The sequence below is a fragment of the Oryx dammah genome, unplaced genomic scaffold (genome assembly GCF_014754425.2).
Source record: "Oryx dammah isolate SB20612 unplaced genomic scaffold, SCBI_Odam_1.1 HiC_scaffold_14, whole genome shotgun sequence".
Taxonomy (NCBI): Eukaryota; Metazoa; Chordata; class Mammalia; order Artiodactyla; family Bovidae; genus Oryx; species Oryx dammah.
In genome coordinates, this window is record NW_024070198.1 from 7,330,306 (window position 1) to 7,351,950 (window position 21,645).

General features: G+C 37.5%; 1 protein-coding gene across 2 annotated transcripts in view; it reads right to left on the reverse strand.

The window, feature by feature from the left end:
- Positions 1–21,645, reverse strand: part of PRKG1 (protein kinase cGMP-dependent 1) — a 1,378,000-nt gene that overhangs the window by 855,228 nt on the left and 501,127 nt on the right. For both annotated transcript variants that reach the window (XM_040254675.1, XM_040254674.1), the window contains exon 3: positions 18,483–18,596. In XM_040254675.1, the coding sequence (XP_040110609.1) occupies positions 18,483–18,596 (114 nt within the window). The remainder of the gene's footprint in view (positions 1–18,482; positions 18,597–21,645) is intronic.

The window sequence follows — 21,645 nt, forward strand, 5'->3', positions numbered from 1 at the left end:
GGAAAAGGAGTACGTCAAGACTGTATATTGTTACCCTGCCTATTTAACTTATATGCAGAGTACATCATGAGAAACTCCAGGCTGGAGGAAGCACAAGCTGGAATCAAGATTGCCAGGAGAAATATCAATAACCTCAGATATGCAGATGACACCACTCATGGCAGAAAGTGAAGAGGAACTAAAAAGCCTCTTGATAAAAGTGAGAGGACAGTGAAAAAGTTGGCTTAAAGCTCAACATTCAGAAAACGAAGATCATGGCATCCAGTCCCATCACTTCATGGCAAATAGAAGGGGAAACAGTGGCTGACTTTATTTTTCTGGTCTCCAAAATCACTGCAGATGGTGACTGCAGCCATGAAATTAAAAGATGCTTACTCCTTGGAAGGAAAGGTATGACCAACCTAGACAGCATATTAAAAAGCAGAGACATCACTTTGCCCACAAAGGTCTGTCTAGTCAAGGTTATGGTTTTTCTAGTAGTCATGTATGGAAGTGAGAGTTGGACTATAAAGAAAGCTGAGCGCCAAAGAATTGATGGTTTTGAATTGTGGTGTTGGATAAGACTCTTGAGAGTCCCTTGGACTGCAAGGAGATCCAACCAGTCCATCCTAAAGGACATCAGTCCTGGGTGTTCATTGGAAGGACTGATGTTGAAGCTGAAACTCCAATACTTTGGCCACCTCATGCGAAGAGTTGACTCATTTGAAAAGAACCTGATGCCGGGAAAGATTGAGGGCAGGAGGAGAAGGGGACGACAGAGAAAGAGATGGTTGGATGGCGTCACCAACTCAATGAACATGGGTTTGGGTGGACTTTGGGAGTTGGTGATGGACAGGGAGGCCTGGCGTGCTGCAGTTCATGGGGTTGCAGAGTTGGACACGACTGAGCGACTGAACTGAACTCAACTATGTAAAACTTCTAGAAAGACCTAAAATTCTCCTAAAAGAGAATTTCAGAATATCATGACAAACAGTGGGACAAACCTAAACCTCAAATGCTCAGAAGCTGTGCCAAGCCAACCACTGAACATTGTCTGTAGAAAGATATCACTGCTATCGTCACCACTTGCTATTCTACTTTCATCATCCCTGTTAACAAAGGGCATGTATAACAGCCTCTAATTCAAACTATTCATGAAACATGAATACACAGTACTAATATTCTAGTTCAAGTTATCAAGTTGCCTGGACCAAGGAGAATGTGTACATCAAGAGCAGATGGCAAAAATGGAACAGAAAAAACTGGAAGACCAAGAATAATAATACCAAAAAAAAAAAAAATGTTACCATACAAGTGAAAAGCTTAAAGAGAAAATGAAAACAAAATCCAGCCACCTTGACCCAAAATAAAACCTTAAAAACAGTGGTAACAAGTACCAACTATGAAGAAATGATTAACATTCAGAATTAAGCTTATGTGTTAAAAAGCCAAGCAATGTTGTCTAACCTCTTAAGACAGTTAAGAAGAAAAGGAAGGAAGTACAAAATGTTCTAAGTATCCTTTCTGGGTAGTGGCATTATAAATGATGTAGAAAAAAACTTACACTTTTTCTAAATATGTCATTTTGATGATCAGAGAAATATTTTTAAATGTAAAAGGCATGCTAAATTAATTCAATGAAATATTAGGGGAAAAAGTCATAACCAAAAAATTATTCCTGCTGCTTTTATAATTAATTGCTGCTGTTCAAATCTTAAGTTTTTCTGACTGATAAATAGGAAGAACAAGTAGGAGATTCAGAGAATCTGTAAGTAAAAGATTCCATCTTTCATTTAGTATTTTCTCTATCTTTTTAAATCTAAGACTCCAAGCATCTTATCTGTCTTTTAAAACCCCCAAACATCTAAGTTCATTTCCATTTTTATTAGTCCTATAATTACAAAGAGAATTAATGCTTGATGTCTATTTCTTCCAACTCAAGGTTGAGACTCAGAAGATATTTAGCATTTCATAAGCTCTATTTCTAATATCTTGATGGTCTTAAAACTTCATGGATTACTTTTGTGCTGCATATAGTTTATTTCACATTGGTGAGAGTTGTTTTTCCTATTGTTTTCACCTCTTTGTTTCCTGTTCTACTCAAGTTTCGTGGATAAGTGTAATTGGTTGTGTATCAGTGGCAAATTCCATTTAAATGACTACATTTCTTCCTCAAAGTATTAAATGACAATGAAAGACAAGGGACATGAACAATTTCTTGGAGTGATTATAATTTTAGGTAAACCAGAAATTGATCAATTCATTCCATAGATAAAATGGCAAGGCTTTGCCCAGAGGATACGAAACTTGGTTAGTTGTTGAGGGATAGGAGGGGCAGGATTTTGACCATTCTTATGAGAAGTGTGGCCATCACCAGCATATTTATCCAGAAAGAATGTGGTAAATATAGAAGAGATTAGTGTCTCCTAAGATAATCAGAGACAAAGGAATTAGACATTAGAAGTCTTAAATTTCCAGACTGCATCTTAAAATGAAAACAATGGGTGTTGTTTGATGAAATAATAGTTTTGAAAATAACTGACATTTTGAAGGCATGGCCAATAGCCATATATTCTTAATTTGTGCAAGGCCTTGATGTCCTAGATGCCTCCCTGGAGAAGGAAATGGCAACTCTCTCCAGTATTTTTGCTTGGAGAACCCTATGGACAAAGAAACCTGGCAGATTAGAGTCCATGGGGTCACAAAGAGTCAGATAGGACTTAGCGGTTGAACAACAACTAGGTGCCTACTCAGGACTGTGCAAACATCCCACAAACATAAACATTTCTCATAGAAGTGCAGAGAATTCTGCCCAGGAGTTAAGTGATAACAATAGGACTTCAAACAACATATCAATTCTCCTTACTTCTTTATAGTCCAAAATCATGCCTCTAAGCAGCAGTATTGGAATGCCCAGCTTGTATAATCACTGTCCTCAACATTCCTACCCGTAGTTTGGTTTTGATGCTAGTGTTTTTCATATTGGTTCATTCAAAGTACACACCTGAACCAAACTGGTTGGGTCATGGCTGTAACGGAAGTGGCAGTATCTCAAGATCTGGGATCCTTGTAGGGACCTCAGGCTCTGGAGACATGGTTCTTTGCCTTTCTTATACTTCTGGACCAGAAGTGGATTTCAAGCTGTGCTCTGGGTTCCTCTACAGTACTTCTCAGGTCTAAAAATAATGGTGGTCTCAACTACTTACTGAATCCTTTCATGCTTTTATAGTTTTAGTTGTGATAACAACTGTAACATAACAGTATTTATTAAATGTATTACATGCTACACTAAGCCTTTCACAGGCATTCCCTTATTTAATCTTTGCCTTAGTCTTAAGGCAGGTCCTTACTATTTTAAAGGTAAAAGAGCTGAGACCCAGAAACATTAAATTATTTTCCCAAAGGCACACAATTAGTAAGTGCTAAAGAATCTGAATCCAATGGATTAAAGACCTAAAATGTGAGACCAGACACTATAAAACTCTTAGAGGAAAACATAGGCAGAATGCTTGATGACATAAATCAAAGCAAGATCCTCTATGACCCACCTCCTAGAGTAATGGAAATAAAAACAAAAGTAAACAAGTGGGACATGATTAAATCTAAAAGCTTTTGCACAGCAAAGAAAACTATAAGGAGGTGAAAAGACAATCCTCGGAATGGGAGAAAATAATAGCAAATGAAACAACTGACAAAGGATTAGTTTCCAAAGTATACAAGCAGCTCATACAACTCAATACCAGGAAAACAAACAACCCAATCAAAACATGGGAAAGAGACCTAAACAGACATTTCTCCAAAGAAGACATACAGATGGCTAACAAACACATGAAAAGATGTTCAACATCGCTCATTATTGGAGAGATGCAAATCAATGAGATATCAGCTCACACCAGTCAGAATGGCCCGCATCAAAAAGTCAACAAACAATAAATGCTGGAGAGGGTGTGGAAAAAGGGAACATTCCTGCACTGTTGGTGGGAATGTAAATTGATAGAGCCACTATGGAAGATAATATGGAGATTCCTTAAAAAACTAAAAATAAAACCACCATATTGCCCAGCAATCCCACTCCTAGGCATATACCCCAAAGAAACCAGGGTTGAAAAAGACACATGTATCCCATTATTCATTGCAGCACTATTTACAACACGGAAGCAACCTAGATGTCCATTGACAGATGAATGGATAAAGAAGTTGTGGTACATAAACACAATGGAATATTACTCAGCCATAAAAAGGAACACATTTGAGTCAGTTCTGATGAGGTAGATGAACCTAAAACCTATTATAGAGTGAAGTGAGTCAGAAAGAGAAAGATAAATATCATATTCTAACGTACATATATAGAATCTAGAAAAATGGAACTGAAGAATTTATTTACAGGGCAGTTCAGTTCAGTTGAGTCACACAGTCATGTCCGACTCTTTGCGACCCCATGAATTGCAGCACACCAGGCCTCCCTGTCCATCACCAACTCCCGGAGTTCACTCAGACTCATGTCCATCGAGTCGGTAATGCCATCCAGCCATCTCATCCTCTGTTGTCCCCTTCTCCTCCTGCCCCCAATCCCTCCCAGCATCAGGGTCTTTTCCAGTGAGTCAACTCTTCGCATGAGGTGGCCAAAGTATTGGAGTTTCAGCTTTAGCATCAGTCCTTCCAATGAACACCTAGGACTGATCTCCTTTAGAATGGACTGGTTGGATCTCCTTGCAGTCCAAGGGACTCTCAAGAGTTTTCTCTAACACCACAGTTCAAAAGCATCAATTCTTTGGCGCTCAGCTTTCTTCACAGTCCAACTCTTACATCCATGCATGACCACTGAAAAAACCATAGCCTTGACTAGATGGACCTTTGTTGGCAAAGTAATGTCTCTGCTTTTTAATATGCTATCTAGACAGTATGTAAAATAGATAGCCAATGGGAATTTGCTGTATGGTTCAGCAAACTCAAACAGGGGCTTTGATTCAACATAGAGGGGTGGGGTGGGGAGGGAGATGGTAGGGAGGTTCAAAAGGAAGGGGATATATGTATACCTATGGCTGATTAATGTTGAGGTTTGACAGAAAATAACGAAGTTCTGTAAAGCAATTATCCTTCAATTAAAAAAAAAAATTTTTTTAAATCTGAATCCAGGCAGTATGATTACAGATCTAACCTCTTAACTCTCCTCTAATTTTGGAACAAATCAATGTCTATCTCCTCCACAAAGCCTGCAATGCCCATTCACAGGGAGTTCACCACCGCTCAAAATTCCTCCGTTTTCTTAACCTCTTGTTTGCCAGAACAGTTTATAATCTATCTCTCTCTATGCTAAGTAGATTATGAATATCTTAATTGCTCTCCAGGTGTTTAGCAGTGAATCACGAGATCTGGCTGGAGTCCAAGAAAGCCCTGATGAATGATGTTACAGATGAAGCTGGATCTTTACCTGTCGACTGCCAGAAACAAAGGTTGAGATGATGTAGTTCATTCAGTGTCTTAGTGGGGACTGTCAAGATAGAGGCATAGTTTAGCAATCCAGATGTGTGACCGTAAGTAAGCTTCTTAAGCCTTACTTGAAGGTTACAGATATTGCTGATAGCCAAGGGTAGGGACATAAAATAAAGAATTACCACTCCTTAGAAACGCAAAATAAACTTGGATTCAACTGGAGCAGTGGTTTTCAACTGTGTTACCTGAGCTGAACTTAAAAATAGCTATCCAATGCTATACTTAACCCAGAGGGAGAAGTAAGAAGGGATGAATAGTAAGTAGATGGAGGGTCATGGATGGGGCTCCCAGAGGCTGCTCTGGAACTACAAAAACCTGTTCTCATAGATTTCATATGCAAACTCACTCCATGAACTTTATTTTGCAAATAAAGAATTCAGTTATGAAGTTAGTTTTAACAACACTTTTGATCCCACTCAGAAAACTACAGACAACAATGTTTTCAAGTCAATAAAAAGTTGCTCTGTTAGACACAGGAGGACTTACGAGGGTATGAAGTGTGTATTATTAGTAAGACAGATTGCCCTTTGGAGAATACAAGCAGCAAAGAACACGGTGCAGAAGACAATGCTCAGCTTCCTAAGCCATAGAATTTCTTGACCCTTGCCTCCCTGCCTTTCTGAGAAGTGGATACTGCCTAACTTCTGCCACATTCACAGTGAAAACTCAGTTCTCAATACCCTGCAGAAATCAGCTAACTTCCTTACCTACATCCCTCAGCACTCCAGGCCTCGGATCTGTACATGTCTCAATTCCAAGGAACTCCTCATTTCTTTCTCAAGGACTGTGATCCATGGATGTTTCTTTATCTTCTAATAATCAGACACTAAGAGATATGCAATCCATCTTGGACTTCCTGGGCTCTCTTCATGAATGAAATCAATGACCACCTACACCAACTCGAAAGGACCTTTTCCACGATTGGTCCAATGGACTGGATTTAACTATCAGTGAAAAACATTCCCCTTATTCAGACATCACCCACTCAAGTGGTTCTCTTAAATACATCCATACACATTTGTTTTCTCATTTAATCCAAACCACAGTCATGAGCATGAAAAACAACAAAATCAAATAAAACTTTCTCTTTGTTCTGTTTTCCTACCAATGTGCTAGCCATCAAAGCCAAAAAATCTAAAAGTTATTCTTGTTAACAACGTGGCCCAGCAGCCCATGATTTTTTAAATTTTTCCTTCCCTCTCAACCTGTTCTTTTAATGTACCTCTCACTATTCTTCAAAAGCATATGTTAATAATCTGCACAACGTTGATACTCTTCCGCTGATGCAGTTTTACTGAAAAATAGAAAAGTAACTTTTCCTAAGTATCTCTGCTAGACAGCAACAAAAGAAGGGAAAAACTTACAGTGACAGCAAGAATAAAACTATTTATTATGGTGTTCAAAATTTTCTTTTAAATACTTCCACATAAACAATTTGATGCATGGAGAGTGTGCTACGTTTAGGTTGATACAAATTAAGCACCCCGAGGGTCCAGATCAGTGGTCCTCAACTTTAGATCCATAAGAATCACCCAGAGGGCTTGTTTTACACAGATTAGTGTGCCCTAGTCAAAAAATTCTGAATCAATGGATGGAGAATGCCACAGATTTTGCAAGTACCTAGATGATGTTGATGGTTGCCATTGCAGGGACCACTTTGATAAACATTGTACTAAATATCTGAAGTTCCATAATCAAGGGTCCACATTTTATGTATAGAGTAGTAGGCAAATTGCAGGCCTGATTCAGAAGTCTACAACACCGGGAAGGAGGAAAGGAGGGGTGCCTACAGCAAAAGTTCTCCAAAGAGTGCTACCTAAATTTGTCAGAGGATTTGTAAATGAACTAGCATTAATGGACTCTACAATCTTGTCACCATTTTCTCATCTGAAAAATCAGAAACAGCCTGTCTCACCTATTACATTAGAGTATTTTGAGGAGGACATTAAAGAGTGACTGAATGACAGGCTGGGAATTATAAAGCATAGACGTCATGATTACTTAGAAATTTATCCAGGCAGCAAAGGACATCCTATAGACACAGTAAGTATCTCAGATTCACCAATGAATTGCTGAGATTATGTTTCTTCTAGGCAGAGGAAATTAAAGGGAAAAACGAAGGCAAGCACCTATGACATGACTCAATATTTTTCCTTCTAATATGGTTGTAATATACAAAAATATATTTTTTAATTTATTATTGTATTCATGCTCAATTTTTTTGAATTGCTGTGTATTCATAATTCCTCCTTTAAAGAAATTCATTGACTATTAGGTTTATAGAATAAACATATAACTACTTAGTGATGTCGAAATACTGAATAAAATTTCATTCCATGAAACACTATTAAGTATTTCAATGAACTGCATAAATTAAATCCTTTACTTGGTTATGATTGTTCATTATGTGTCTCTAAGATTTTAAGCTTAAGATCCTTTCTTTAGTATGTCACACAATTCATTATTTTGATAACAGAGGTACTTAATGTAAGTCCATGTGTTACAATTTGAAAATTAAAAAATAAAACAATTGTGACTTGTGAATTGTAATTACTGTGTAGCTTTCCATGAAAATAGAGTCCTAAGGCCAATAGGAATAATCCTATGGATGTACTTGTGCTTTAAAGACATGTGAATTACAGACCAAATTTTAAAGTCTGTGACACCTCAGTTCAGTTCAGTTGCTCAGTCGTGTCCGACTCTTTGCGACCCCATGAATCGCAGCACGCCAGGCCTCCCTGTCCATCACCAACTCCCGGAGTTCACTCAGACTCACGTCCATCGAGTCAGTGATGCCATCCAGCCATCTCATCCTCTATCGTCCCCTTCTCCTCCTGCTCCCAATCCCTCCCAGCATCAGAGTCTTTTCCAATGAGACAGCTCTTCGCATGAGGTGGCCAGAGTACTGGAGTTTCAGCTTTAGCATCATTCCTTCCAAAGAAATCCCAGGGCTGATCTCCTTCAGAATGGACTGGTTGGATCTCCTTGCAGTCCAAGGGACTCTCAAGAGTCTTCTCCAACACCACAGTTCAAAAGCATCAATTCTTCAGTGCTCTGCCTTCTTCACAGTCCAACTCTCACATCCATACATGACCACAGGAAAAACCATAGCCTTGACTAGATGGACCTTAGCAAAGTAATGTCTCTGCTTTTGAATATACTATCTAGGTTGGTCATAACTTTTCTTCCAAGGAGTAAGCGTCTTTTAATTTCATGGCTGCAATCACCATCTGCAGTGATTTTGGAGCCCAAAAAAATAAAGTCTGACACTGTTTCCACTGTTTCCCCATCTATTTCCCATGAAGTGATGGGACCAATGCCATGATCTTCATTTTCTGAATGTTGAGCTTTAAGCCAACTTTTTCACTCTCCTCTTTCACTTTCATCAAGAGGCTTTTTAGTTCTTCACTTTCTGCCATAAGGGTGGTGTCATCTGCCTATCTGAGGTTATTGATATTTCTCCCAGCAATCTTGATTCCAGCTTGTGCTTCTTCCAGTCCAGCGTTTCTCATGATGTATTCTGCATAGAAGTTAAATAAGCAGGGTGACAATATACAGCCTTGATGTACTCCTTTTCCTATTTGGAACCAGTCTGTTGTTCCATGTCCAGTTCTAACTGTTGCTTCCTGAACTGTACACAGGTTTCTCAAGAGGCAGGTCAGGTTGTCTGGTATTCCCATCTCTTTCAGAATTTTCCACAGTTTATTGTGATCTACACAGTCAAAGGCTTTGGCATAGTCAATAAAACAGAAATAGATGTTTTTCTGGAACTCTCTTGCTTTTTCCATGATCCAGCAGATGTTGGCAATTTGATCTCTGGTTCCTCTGCCTTTTCTAAAACCAGCTTGAACATCAGGAAGTTCAAGGTTCACATATCGCTGAAGCCTGGCTTGGAGAATTTTGAGCATTACTTCACTAGCATGTGAGATGAGTGCAATTGTGCGGTAGTTTGAGCATTCTTTGGCATTGCCTTTGTTTGGGATTGGAATGAAAACTGATCTTTTCTAGTCCTGCAGCCACTGCTGAGTTTTCCAAATTTGTGGGCATATTGAGTGCAGCACTTTCACAGCATCATCTTTCAGGATTTGAAACAGCTCAACTGGAATTCCATCACCTCCACTAGCTTTGTTCGTAGTGATGCTTTCTAAGGCCCACTTGACTTCACATTCCAGGATGTCTGGCTCTAGATTAGTGATCACACCATCATGATTATATGGGTCATGAAGATCTTTTTTGTACAGTTCTTCTGTGTATTCTTGCCACCTCTTCTTAATATCTTTTGCTTCTGTTAGGTCTATACCATTTCATATCACATCAAAGTTCTGTCAAACTCCTGGCCCTCCCTCTGAAATTAGCTCTGGGTCTCAGTTGCTTCAGTAATAAAATGGGGTTAACACATACCATCACCCATCCCCAAATCTTTGAGTCTAGTATGATGTTAATTGCACTTCTTATCCATCTTTACTACTGAGCATTCATCGGGAATCCATCTCAATGCAGGGAAGATTTAAAGAACAATTACCTAATATGTAATATTGATCTTAGTATTTTTCTTTTTATTCTTTCAATCAGTTGAGTAAATACTAAAATTACCTCTGATCAAATTATGGAATGAATGAATGAATGAAGGTTTAATATGTCTAAAACTGACACAAACTTTGCACTGTGGGAAGCTCTTTTATGATGCAAGTCTGTGGGAAAATTACCAATTCTGCAGGATTATATAATTTGTTAAAAAAAAATCAGCCTTCCTTGCCCATCGTATAGAATTTACTATTAAACTACCCATGATTCTTAAAAAATAATAAGACCCCAGCTACAGCCTGACTATTCACTCCATATAGGAAACAAAGTATTCAATGATTGACTAATGAAAGGACAGAACAAAAGAGGAATTTATCTAACTTTAGAAGGAATTAGGGGCTTCCCAGGTGGTATTAGTGGTAAAGACCCCATCTGTCAGTGCAGAAGACATAATAGACATAGGTTCGACCCCCGGGTCAGGAAGAACCCCTGGAGGAGGGCATGGCAACCCACTCCAGTATTCTTGTCTAGAGAATCCCACGGACAGAGGAGCCTGGCAAGTTATTGTCCATGGGGTCTCAAAGAATCAGACATGACTGAAGCGACTTAGCATGCACCCATGCAAGAAGGAATTAAGTACTAGTGCCTTCCTTGGACTGTGAGAGGGTTTTGTTTTTATCCCAAGAAGCACTGCTAACATATGCCTACTTGACAGGCCGAGTCAATACTAGATTTAGATTTTTTTCTGGAAATGGTTACGTATAAATCATAAATCAATTCTAATCATAAAAGTTTCCATCAAAAGAAACTAGAAAAACAGCTTCAGCCTCTAAAAGAAAAAGATTATAGTTTAATAACTGTTAATGAATGCACAGAATAGCTTTTGCAGGTCTATTTGTTTATGTTCATCTGATATCATCATTGGTACCTTGTGAGTTGCTTTCCTTATTAAAGAAATTTATTTCTTAGGGATTATTGGATTTATGTTACTAATTTTTACCATATTCTTTAATAGACCAATGTGATGGAAAATTATACTAAGAAGAAGATTATCGAATTAAGTCACTAAACAAGTGTACCTGCTTCTTCAAGATGATGCCATAATCATCTGCTTGTTTCATTGTCCAGGATGGTGACAATAATGACAACTCCGGGAAGTTACTGAACTATTCTTTCTGCAATCAGGGTAATATTTCTAGTCTTTATCATCTAAGTTGATGTTGTGTCCTCCTTCAGGGTTCTTGGTATAAAGCATTCATCAGGCTGGGAGAAAGCAGAGCATGCATCTTTTTAATCTGCCTCTTGAAGATAAAACAGAGACTGTCTCATTAACACAGTTATCTCCTCTGCCTTTGCACTGGCCCACGGGGAGCATGACAGTATGTGGTTGCTCCTGGTCATTAAAACCCCAGGTAATAACTGCACACATGTCAACTGCTTGTACTGGCAGACAATGTTGGTTCATTTTTACAACATGAAAATCGTTATCATAAAAATGGCACTTTATGGAACACTATAATGGCATTTCCTAAAAGCTATGTAATTGCTTACTTCTTGATATAGTCATCTTAAGAAACTGTCAAGGTTTACAGCCACTCTAAGAGCTTCATCTAAGATTCCTTTATATCAGTAATAAAACTGGCATTCATTCCTTGCATTTCTTTACCAATAAAAAGCACCATATGTTGACCTGAGAGGTGTAGGCATTACATTTATAGTGCATAGAGTTATTTGACCAAGAAATTATAGTCAAATTCCTTTTACTTTTTTCCCCAATTCATCTTTTTAGGGTTTTGACAGTTGGCAGATTTTCTTAAGTCAGGTTGAATAATGCAGTGTTTGAAACAGACCTGCAAGGGAAAATACAAGCCATTTTACTGCACACACTCAACTCTATTTTAAAAATAAAAATAAACAGAAAATCTAAACCTTTCAACTTGTTCTTAAAAACATCTTTGACACAGTGAAATATCTTAATTGCTCAGCTTCCCGCCTTTACAAATATCTCAGGAAGGTTAAAGTATGGAAAGTTGAAAGTATTTACATTAAATCAGATGTTATTCATTATTCAAGTCCCAATTTGTCAGATTTCTTGTAAGGATATTTAAGGTTCTTTTGTGTTAGTACTGTAGTACTGAGGAATTTTAAAATACTTGTATAAATAATCTAAGGAGAAAGAATTATTCAGATATTTTGCCCAAGTCCATTCATAAAAGAGCTTTTACACCCACCAAAGCCATTTTGCAGGTAACTTGTATATGGTAATCACCCTAATCTGATACCAAGATGTTTTCCTACAAAGAGAGAACTTTTAGTCTTGGATTTTTATTGGAGTCTCTTTGAATGAATTATGTGAATTATATATTGGCTAAGGTTTGGGGCACTTTCAGTGGAGCACTCAAAGTAAGAGGAACAAGCTTCAATTTAGCACCTTCAGGCAAAAATACAAATTCATGTACAATTGAAGTTTGAGCAAAGAGCATGTGGTTCAAACCTCAAAAAATTCTTGTGTAGTTGTGAGAACTGGCTGTGAGAAATCCAGGTTAAAATAAGGCACGTTTTATGCAAATGTACAAACAGGCTATGTACTACTTAATCTCTCTCTCACTGTACAATAAGTGCCTTATCCATCTGTTTCCAGTAATGTCTTCATTTTTGTGATTTTAGAGAACCTTGGGCATAGACGTAGGGTAAGAGGCCCAGGGTGAGTGTAAATTGATATTGCTTTAGCTGTGAGGCTAGTGAAGGTGAAATCACAGCCAGGAATGACACTTAGAAAAACATGATAATGATATGCTTCTAGGTATGGGAATTGAGTAAGCCATGGGTATTGAATGAATGTATTAGAAATTCCTATCCTTCATGGCGTTTGAAAATGGATGGTTAAAATGCTCCTTTGTTTATACAATCTTAAAATATTTAGACAAAAATGTGAAATTCAAACAACATTGTTTGGTGTTATAGAAATCAAATATAACAACTGATTTTTTTTCCTACCCATGGTATCTGGAATGTTTATAATTGGATATATGAAATCAAAGTGACAATTTTCATATCACAATTACAAAAAGAAAAAACCCTTGAACTTATTTAAGGCATGAGTGGGCTTCCCAGGTGGCACTAATGGTAAAGAACTCACCTGCCAATACAGGGGACATAGAGATGAGGGTTCGATCCATGAGTAGGGAAGATGGCCCGGAGGAGGAAATGGCAACCCACCCCAGTATTCTTGCCTGGAGAACACTTTGGACAGAGGAGCCTGGTGGGCTACCGTCCATAATGTCACAAAGAGACACAACTCAAGTGACTTAACATGCACACAAGTCATGAATAATCCAAGGCATCTGTTAGATGCCATCAATATTATTTTTATGTATTTGTATACTCTCATTCCTCAGAGGAAGAATCAATGTTTTATAAGATAAAAGTAGATTACAAGTATAGATTTTCTGTAACGTAATATGGGTTTCCCACCCCATCCCCCATATCACTATGGTTTTTGCTCTAAAATAATATTCTTCTTGGTGCTATCATATCTTCCTCCTGGTATGACCATAATAACAAATGGTATACTTTTATTTAGTCTCAGAAGAATCCCAGAAGATTTTTTCCCAGGTGAAAAACAAACAGCTTGCTTCAAACTACCATAGTTCTTTTAGTTGGATTAATATGAACAATCTTACAATCGTAATTTAGAGCATATGTCAATTGGTAGCTTTAATAAAATACATATTTTGGATTAAAGACATGAAAGTAAGACTCGAAACCATAAAACTCCTAGAAGGAAATGTAAGTGGTAAATGCCTTGAAATCAGTCTGGGAGATGATTCTTTGGATTTAACACCAAAGGCAAAGGCAACAGAGGCAAAAACCAGTAAGTGTGGCTATATCAAACTAAAAACATTCTGCAGAGAAAAGAAAGCCAACAAAATGAAAAGGCAACGTTCAGAATGGGGAAAGAAATTACTTTCAAATCATGTATCTGATGAGTTAATGTTATGACCAACCTAGGTAGCATATTAAAAAGCAGAAACATTACTTTGCCAGCAAAGGTCCATCTAGTCGAAGCTATGGCTTTTCCAGTAGTCACATATGGATGTGAAAGTTGGACTATAAAGAAAGCTGAGTGCCAAAGAATTGATGCTTTTGAACTGTGGTGTTGGAGAAGACTCTTGAGAGTCCCTTGGACACCAAGGAGATCCAACCAGTCCATCCTAAAGTATCAGTGCTGAATACTCATTAGAAGGACTGGTGCTGAAGCTGAAACTCCAATACTTTGGCCACCTGATGCAAAGGACTGACTCACTTGAAAAGACATGATATTGGAAAAGATTGAGGGTAGGAGAAAAAGGGGATGAGAGAGGGTGAGATGGTTGGATGGCATCACTGACTCTATGAACATGAGTTTGAATAAACTCTGGGAGTTGGTGATAGACAGGGAAACCAGGCATGCTGCAGTCCATGGGGTCACAAAGAGTCGGAAACAGCTGAGTGACTGGACTGAACTGAATATCCAAAATATATACAGAACTCATACAATTCAATATCAACAAATAAAACAAACAATTTGATTAGAAAGTGGCCAGAGCATTTGAATAGACATTTCCCAAAGACATACTGATAGCCAAAAGGCACACGATCAGATGTGCAATATCACTTAATCATTAGGAAAATGAAAATCAAAATCACAGTGAGGTATCACCTCTCACCTGTTAGAATGACTGTTTTCAAACAGACAAGAAATGAACAAGTGCTGGCAAGAGTGTGAAGAAAAGGAAAACCTCATCCATGTCTGGTGGGAACATAAAGTGGTATAGCCATTATGGGGAACAATATGGAAGTTCTCAAAAAATGAAGACTCTTAATACTCTCTAGTCCAGCAATTCCACTTCTGGATGTTTATTCAAGAAATAAACAACACTAATACCCAAAGAGATATGAACCCACAAGCTAACATTCACATTACTAACATTTTCAACAGCCAAGACAAAAATAACCTGTGTATCCATTGCTGAATAGGTAAAGAAAATGAGGTCTACATATAAATACTACTGTCATAAAAAAGGAGGAAATGCTGCCATTGGCTACAACATGGCTGAACACTGAGGGCAGTATGCTAAGCGAAACAAGTCAGACAGAGAAAGACAAGCACCATTATGATCCCACTTATATGTGGAATCTTAAAAAAAAAAAAAAGATTTCAAATACAGAGAACAGATTGGTGGCTGCCAGAGGCTGAGGATCCGGCAGTGAAGGGTGCGTAGAATGAGTCAAAGAGGTCAAATGGTACAAACTTCCAATTTTAAAATAAGTCCTGAGGATATAATGTACACATAGTAACTAGAGTTAATACTATGTTGCATATTTAAAAGCTGCTAAGAAAGCAGAACTCAAAAGTTCTAATCACAAGAAAAGAAATTTTGTAATGATACATGGTGATGGATATTAACTGGATGGGTATTGTGGAGATTGTTTTGCAATATATTCACATATTGAATCGTGTATGTCTGACACTAATATAACGTTATACATTCATTATATTTCAATATAAAAAAATCATATCCTACTAAGAAAAAAAAAGCCAACCCACAAGTGCTTGGGTCACATTCATTAGCAGAGGAAGTCACTGGAATTTATTCAAGGCCTGATACAATTTCAAAAAGTTATTCTCATGGAAAAGACTCACATACATTGAGGAGCTCTTGAATGTCACCTGAAGTTTGTGATGACTGTACAATTAAAAACACACTAAAATCCTAGGCAGCTCTCAGGCTGATCTAGGGGAAAAGATAGAGATCATCAACATTTTCAATCATGAAAGTGACATTAGGGGAAAAGAGGTAAGCGAGGGAAAAGCCAGGTAAGTGACAAGGAAAAACGTGTGGCTAGACAAATGGCAACCCACTCCAGTGTTCTTGCCTGGAGTATCCCAGGGACAGAGGAGCCTGGTGGGCTTCCATCTATGGGGTCACACAGAGTCGGACACGACTGAAGTGACTTAGCAGCAGCAGCAGCAGACAAGCGATTAAATAGGAAGGGGAACTTCCTCAGACTTAAAAGACGACTGCACCCAAGTAGATGAATCAATTTTGAAAGTTACTTCAAATGGTCACCACCGGCAAAACAATGGTTAGAAAAAATATAGATAAGAGATGACATAATTTTGAATTCTGATAAACAAGTGGATCTGAAAAACCAAATAAGGACATTAAACAAATATCACATGTAAAGAGTGAGATAGCACTGATTGTGGTCATTTGATAGAACTAATACAATGGAATCTAATTAGAGTTATAAAGTGATCAGCTTGAGAGTATAACTTAAATTTAAAATAGTGTTTAAGCCTCCAATTGGTAAGGACAATCTCCCTTGACAGTACAGAAGATGGCACAAAAGGTCCTAAATGACAAATGACCTTTATTCACACCTTATAATTCTCGCACGACATTCAGAGGTTAATAGATAACATCCCTTAGGCATGCACAAAATCTCTGCACCCATAAATGCAGAGATGTATTTCCACATCATTAACCACAGACTCTTCTCAATGCATCCTCCACACCTTAAGGGGGCATGATGAACACACACACAAACACACTCACACACATGAGACATCTGAGTCTGAATTAAAGAACATGATCCATTGCTCATTCCCTTTAATGGTAGATAAAATTCTTACCCCAAAATAGTGAGGATTATAATTTGCATTCAACACCTCGTTCCTTGTTGCTGAACAGATGCATAATGTCTATTTAAATTTATCAAACATGAGAACAACAGAGGCGAGTACAAATGAACAGCATTTTATAAGAACTTAATAAGAAAATTGACTTTCATGAAGCCAAGCAATCACCTTACCAAAAAAATCTCTTGGGCTATATAATTCATTTAAATATTCTATTCAGTTTAAAGTATTTCTTTAATAACAATTTAATATTTCACAAGATTAAGCACTATCTTACTATCAGTTGTTTGCCTTTGGAAGGTTTTAGTTAGATTAAATGAGCAGCATATAAAAAATATTTTTTATCAGTTAGGTATTTTAAAACCTGAAAAAAGTATTCACAATTCAGAGAAAGCTTATTTTAATCCAAAAGTGTTACCATGGCCCATTTTTGCCCTAAAAGCAATATATTTCTTATCAAAATGAAGCATGATAGCAAAATCTGTTCACCTAATGGAGTCATCACCGCTCTTTTTTCTAGTTGAGACACTTTTCTAGTGAGTTTAAGTTCTGGCAAAATCTGTTATGGTTCATTGGGCTTCATTATTCTTTGAGTCATATAATTAAATGAGCACATGAAATAAAAACATGGCAGTGCCTATCAATCAAAAGAGTTCTGTGTTCTCAGACATCAAGAATCAAAATGTCAAGAAAGACTGATTTTATAAGGGCCCCAGTTGCCACTGATGTGACAGCGATTTCAGTGACTAAAAAGGTGATTCACTAACAAGACCTGTAAGAATTTGTGACTAGCTGGCCACGCATTCTTCAGCTCTTTACAACCCAAGTTTTAATTTCATATTGTCAATTATATGCCATACTTCTGAGAGGAAAGGAGCAATATATAAAACGATCAGTGACACTCAGATAAAATTAACAATAACAATTTAATTGTCATTTTGCCAACAGGATTGTTTTAATGACACAACCTAATCAAAGTAACGTGATTGCAATCATTCACAGGATACTATGTCAGAAGAACTTTTCAAACATTAAATACACATTTCTGCCTGAAAATGAGCTGGACCTTCCATTGTCGGCTTTGGCGTCCAGCTCTGTTTGTTACACATTCATTACATGCTGTACTCAGGAAGAAGGAATATTTAAAACAAACTTCTTTTCCTTCTAACTATTGCAGCTGCTTCTACCAAGCAATAAAAGTTGCTAGAGAAATCATATATACACATACATGTAAAATTAGGGAAACAAGCTGCTTTATTGCCTTGACTTAAAATAAGCTCAATCAGTAGAAAAGAAAAACGTTATAATATACAGCTTGATGAGCAGCTGAAGACAAGAATATACTCAGACGCAATTCTAGAATTCAGGATGTCTTACTCAGGGTTTGAATGAGACGAAAGACATTTCTCCTTTTAATTTTTCTAAACCACTGAATGAATAAGTGAAGTTTATGTGGGGAAAGCAACCCGAAATAGACAGATACATAAAATGTACTTAAATATGATTCTGAGACTTTAAGGCAGAAAATGCAACATCTTGCTCCGGCTTAATTATAATTCATAAAGTGCTATTTTATAAACGCTAATTTATGAGTTCAAGGTTCTTTTAATAAGTCAGCAACAAAATTTAACTCAATGTTAACAATTACTCTTTAGGATAAAAATCAACTGTATCGCTAAGCAATAATTAGAAGCTAGATTAATAAAATTATAAAGACTAAAATCAAGAGGCATATTAACTAACACTTCACAGATCAAAGGAAAGAAGACACTGAAAGGTTCTTTTTTTTTAATAGCCTTACTTTTGACGGTCGCCGTCCGGGTACAGTTGTAAAGGATAGCCAACTCTCCAAACACTTTTCCAGGACCCATTGTGCACAGCTTTACGCCTTCTTTTGTAACTTCAACCTTACCATCTAAAAAGAAGAAGGAAAACATATCATTTTGATTTTTCTCTCGTGTTTTATTTCATTTGTTGCATTTCTAAGATGGGAGAGAGGAGGGCCAGGCTCATTTTCAAAAATACAAAGCAGTTACCAACTAAAACAAAATCACCCTCAAGAAGCAATGCAAGAAATGTAAATCTTGTCCTAAATTATCTTCTCTTAAATTCATCATTGATAAGATTAGAAAGAAGACTAAAAGAAAACACCAAAAAAAAGGGGGATAGAAATAAAAAAGTCAAAATGTGAAATTATTCCAAATGTGATATTAGAAAACTCTAGTAATTCCAATTTTAAAGTCATTTTGAATTTGCAAGGAAAAATTGAGTGAGTGTGTTTTCTACAACACACTTCATATTGGGAATTTTCATCTCAGTAAGGCAGCTATTATGCAAAGGGAAATTACTTTGACCCTTGGGCATTATTCAATTGCAGCTCACAGTATCTTTTATTTTTAAACATCTTATCCAACTTGGCCAAGACTGTTTTATCTGCTTCTCAGCCCTGCAACATGGACTGTAAGGAAACCCAAGTACTGAATACAAAGGTTGAGGGGAAAGAAAGAGATACTGGGACTGTCGATGTTCCACAAAAGATTTGGAAAATGAAGTGCTAAAGGAGGAAAAGCTAAGGAAACAGCGTACACTGGATATATATTGGTGCCTGAAAGTAAAGAAATGCTATTCATGAAGGAAATTTTAAATATATATATATATATTTTTTTTTTAATTCAAAGCTATGTACACAAAACCTTTCATCATCTAATATAATGGGGAAAGAAATAACAAGGCAACACAGTCTATTCTATACTTTATGTTACCCTTTTATTACTCTTCCCAGTTACTTAGCCACAGGCTACAGAAGGGGAGCCTAATGCTTGGCAGTGGCTAGTGACTGAAAAGAATTAACACTACCAAGTTTGTCTGAATGTCAGGCCTTCATACATTGTCTCCATAAATTACCCCCTTAATCTATATGCTTCCTGTAATATTTATTTAACTTTTTAGAGCTTTAGCTTTACATTTACTCCTTCCTTTTTAAAAATCGACCCAGTTTTACCTATGAATAATATATTTATGAAGTCATCAGTTCAGTTCAGTTCAGCCACTCAGTCGTGTCCGACTCTTTGCAACCCCATGAATCGCAGCACGCCAGGCCTCCCTGTCCATCACCAACTCCCAGAGTTCACTCAGACTCACGTCCATCGAGTCAGTGATGCCATCCAGCCATCTCATCCTCGGTCGTCCCCTTCTCCTCCTGCCCCCAATCCCTCCCAGCATCAGAATTGTTCAAATACGTGAGATAAAATCTTATATATTTAAAAACTTTAAAAAGCTGAATTCACAACTGATACAATGTGCCACACACACCAGCCATGAAGCAAACCTAGAAGTGATTATACATTTACATAGCGTAGGAAATGGCAATCCACTCCAATATTCTTGCCTGAAAATTCCGTGGAGAGAGGAGTTTGGCAGGCTACAGTCCACAGGGTCACAAAGAGTCAGGCATGACTGAGCAGGCACGTGTAACCATACATTTACAAAGGAATTCTAAGTATAGACTATACAGACTAAGTGGGTCACTTAAAAAAATTAAAAATAAGATCGTCAAATTTTACTGCGTACACTCAATGGTTCCAATGTCCACCTAATCAACTTCCCTTAAAGTATTTAGCTTCATCTTGAAGCCACCCTCTTCATTTACATTCCTTTCTTTTTCCCCCTGTGTCTAGAAACAAGATTTGTTTTAAATGGAGTCCAGGTGCATGGAAAGCAGGTGGGTCTGTATGTGGTTGTTTTGTTTATGATGGGACAGATGTGGGGAAACAAGGAAAAAGTCAAATAGGCAGAATACTTAGCACGCTTATGCAGAGGCTTACAGCCCTCAATAAATGGCCCAGTATGGAGGTTTTTCTATGCTTATAATTTGATATTAACTTTAAGAATACATTTTAATGAAACTACCTCAGATCATCACTGTGAGTCACTTCACAATGATACTTAATGATAGTTAGCAGAACCTAACACAACATTGTAAAGCAATTATACTCTAATAAAAATAAATAAATAAATAAAAACAAAAAGCTCCTAACAGTGTTGTAGACTTTTTTCCATTATTTTCCCTGGCTAAACTCAATATTGACTAGAGGCTATTAGGACTGTTACTTGAGGTACTAAAAATAATCCAAAATGTGGTTAATTTATATCGCCTATTCCTTCTCTTTTTATTCATTTTTTTAATGTGATACTATATTGCTATTATTTTTACTATGCCCTATCTCTACCAGGAAAGAAAAATAAAGAAACATTCAAGTTATTTTTATCTGAACTCTGCTAAACTGTTAAAGTTGTTTGTGTGAGAGGTGTTAGAATATTGGGTTAAATAAAGCCTGATGGTTATTTATAGTTTCACGTGACTCTTGATATCACTCCTGCCATTAGCATGAATACTTGAAAGCTTTATCACAGCAAATTGAGTGTACTTTTTATTTTACTTCAGGTACCACATGCCCATTTATGATGTAAAATGGGCTGAGCCATATGTCCTAAATTTTGCCACATTGAACAATAATTAACCTACCTCTTGCTTTTTGGCATCACAATTTATGTACCACTTTAGGGAGATGGTCAGTAATAACAGATCCATAGTAAAGCATCCACGCTGCTGCTAAGTTGCTCTGCTGCTGCTGCTGCTGCTAAGTCACTTCAGTCATGTCCGACTCTGTGAGACCCCATAGATGGCAGCCCACCAGGCTCCTCGGTCCCTGGGATTCTCCAGGCAAGAACACTAGAGTGGGTTGCCATTTCCTTCTCCAATGCATGAAAGTGAAAAGTGAAAGTGAAGTCGCTCAGTCGTGTCCCACTCTTAGCGACGTCGTGGACTGCAGCCTACCAGGCTCCTCCATCCATGGAATTTTCCAGGCAAGAGTACTGGAGTGGGGTGCCATTGCCTTCTCCATTGCAGAGCACTGAAGAAATGAAGTCACTCAGTCATGTCCGACTCTTTGTGACCCCATGGG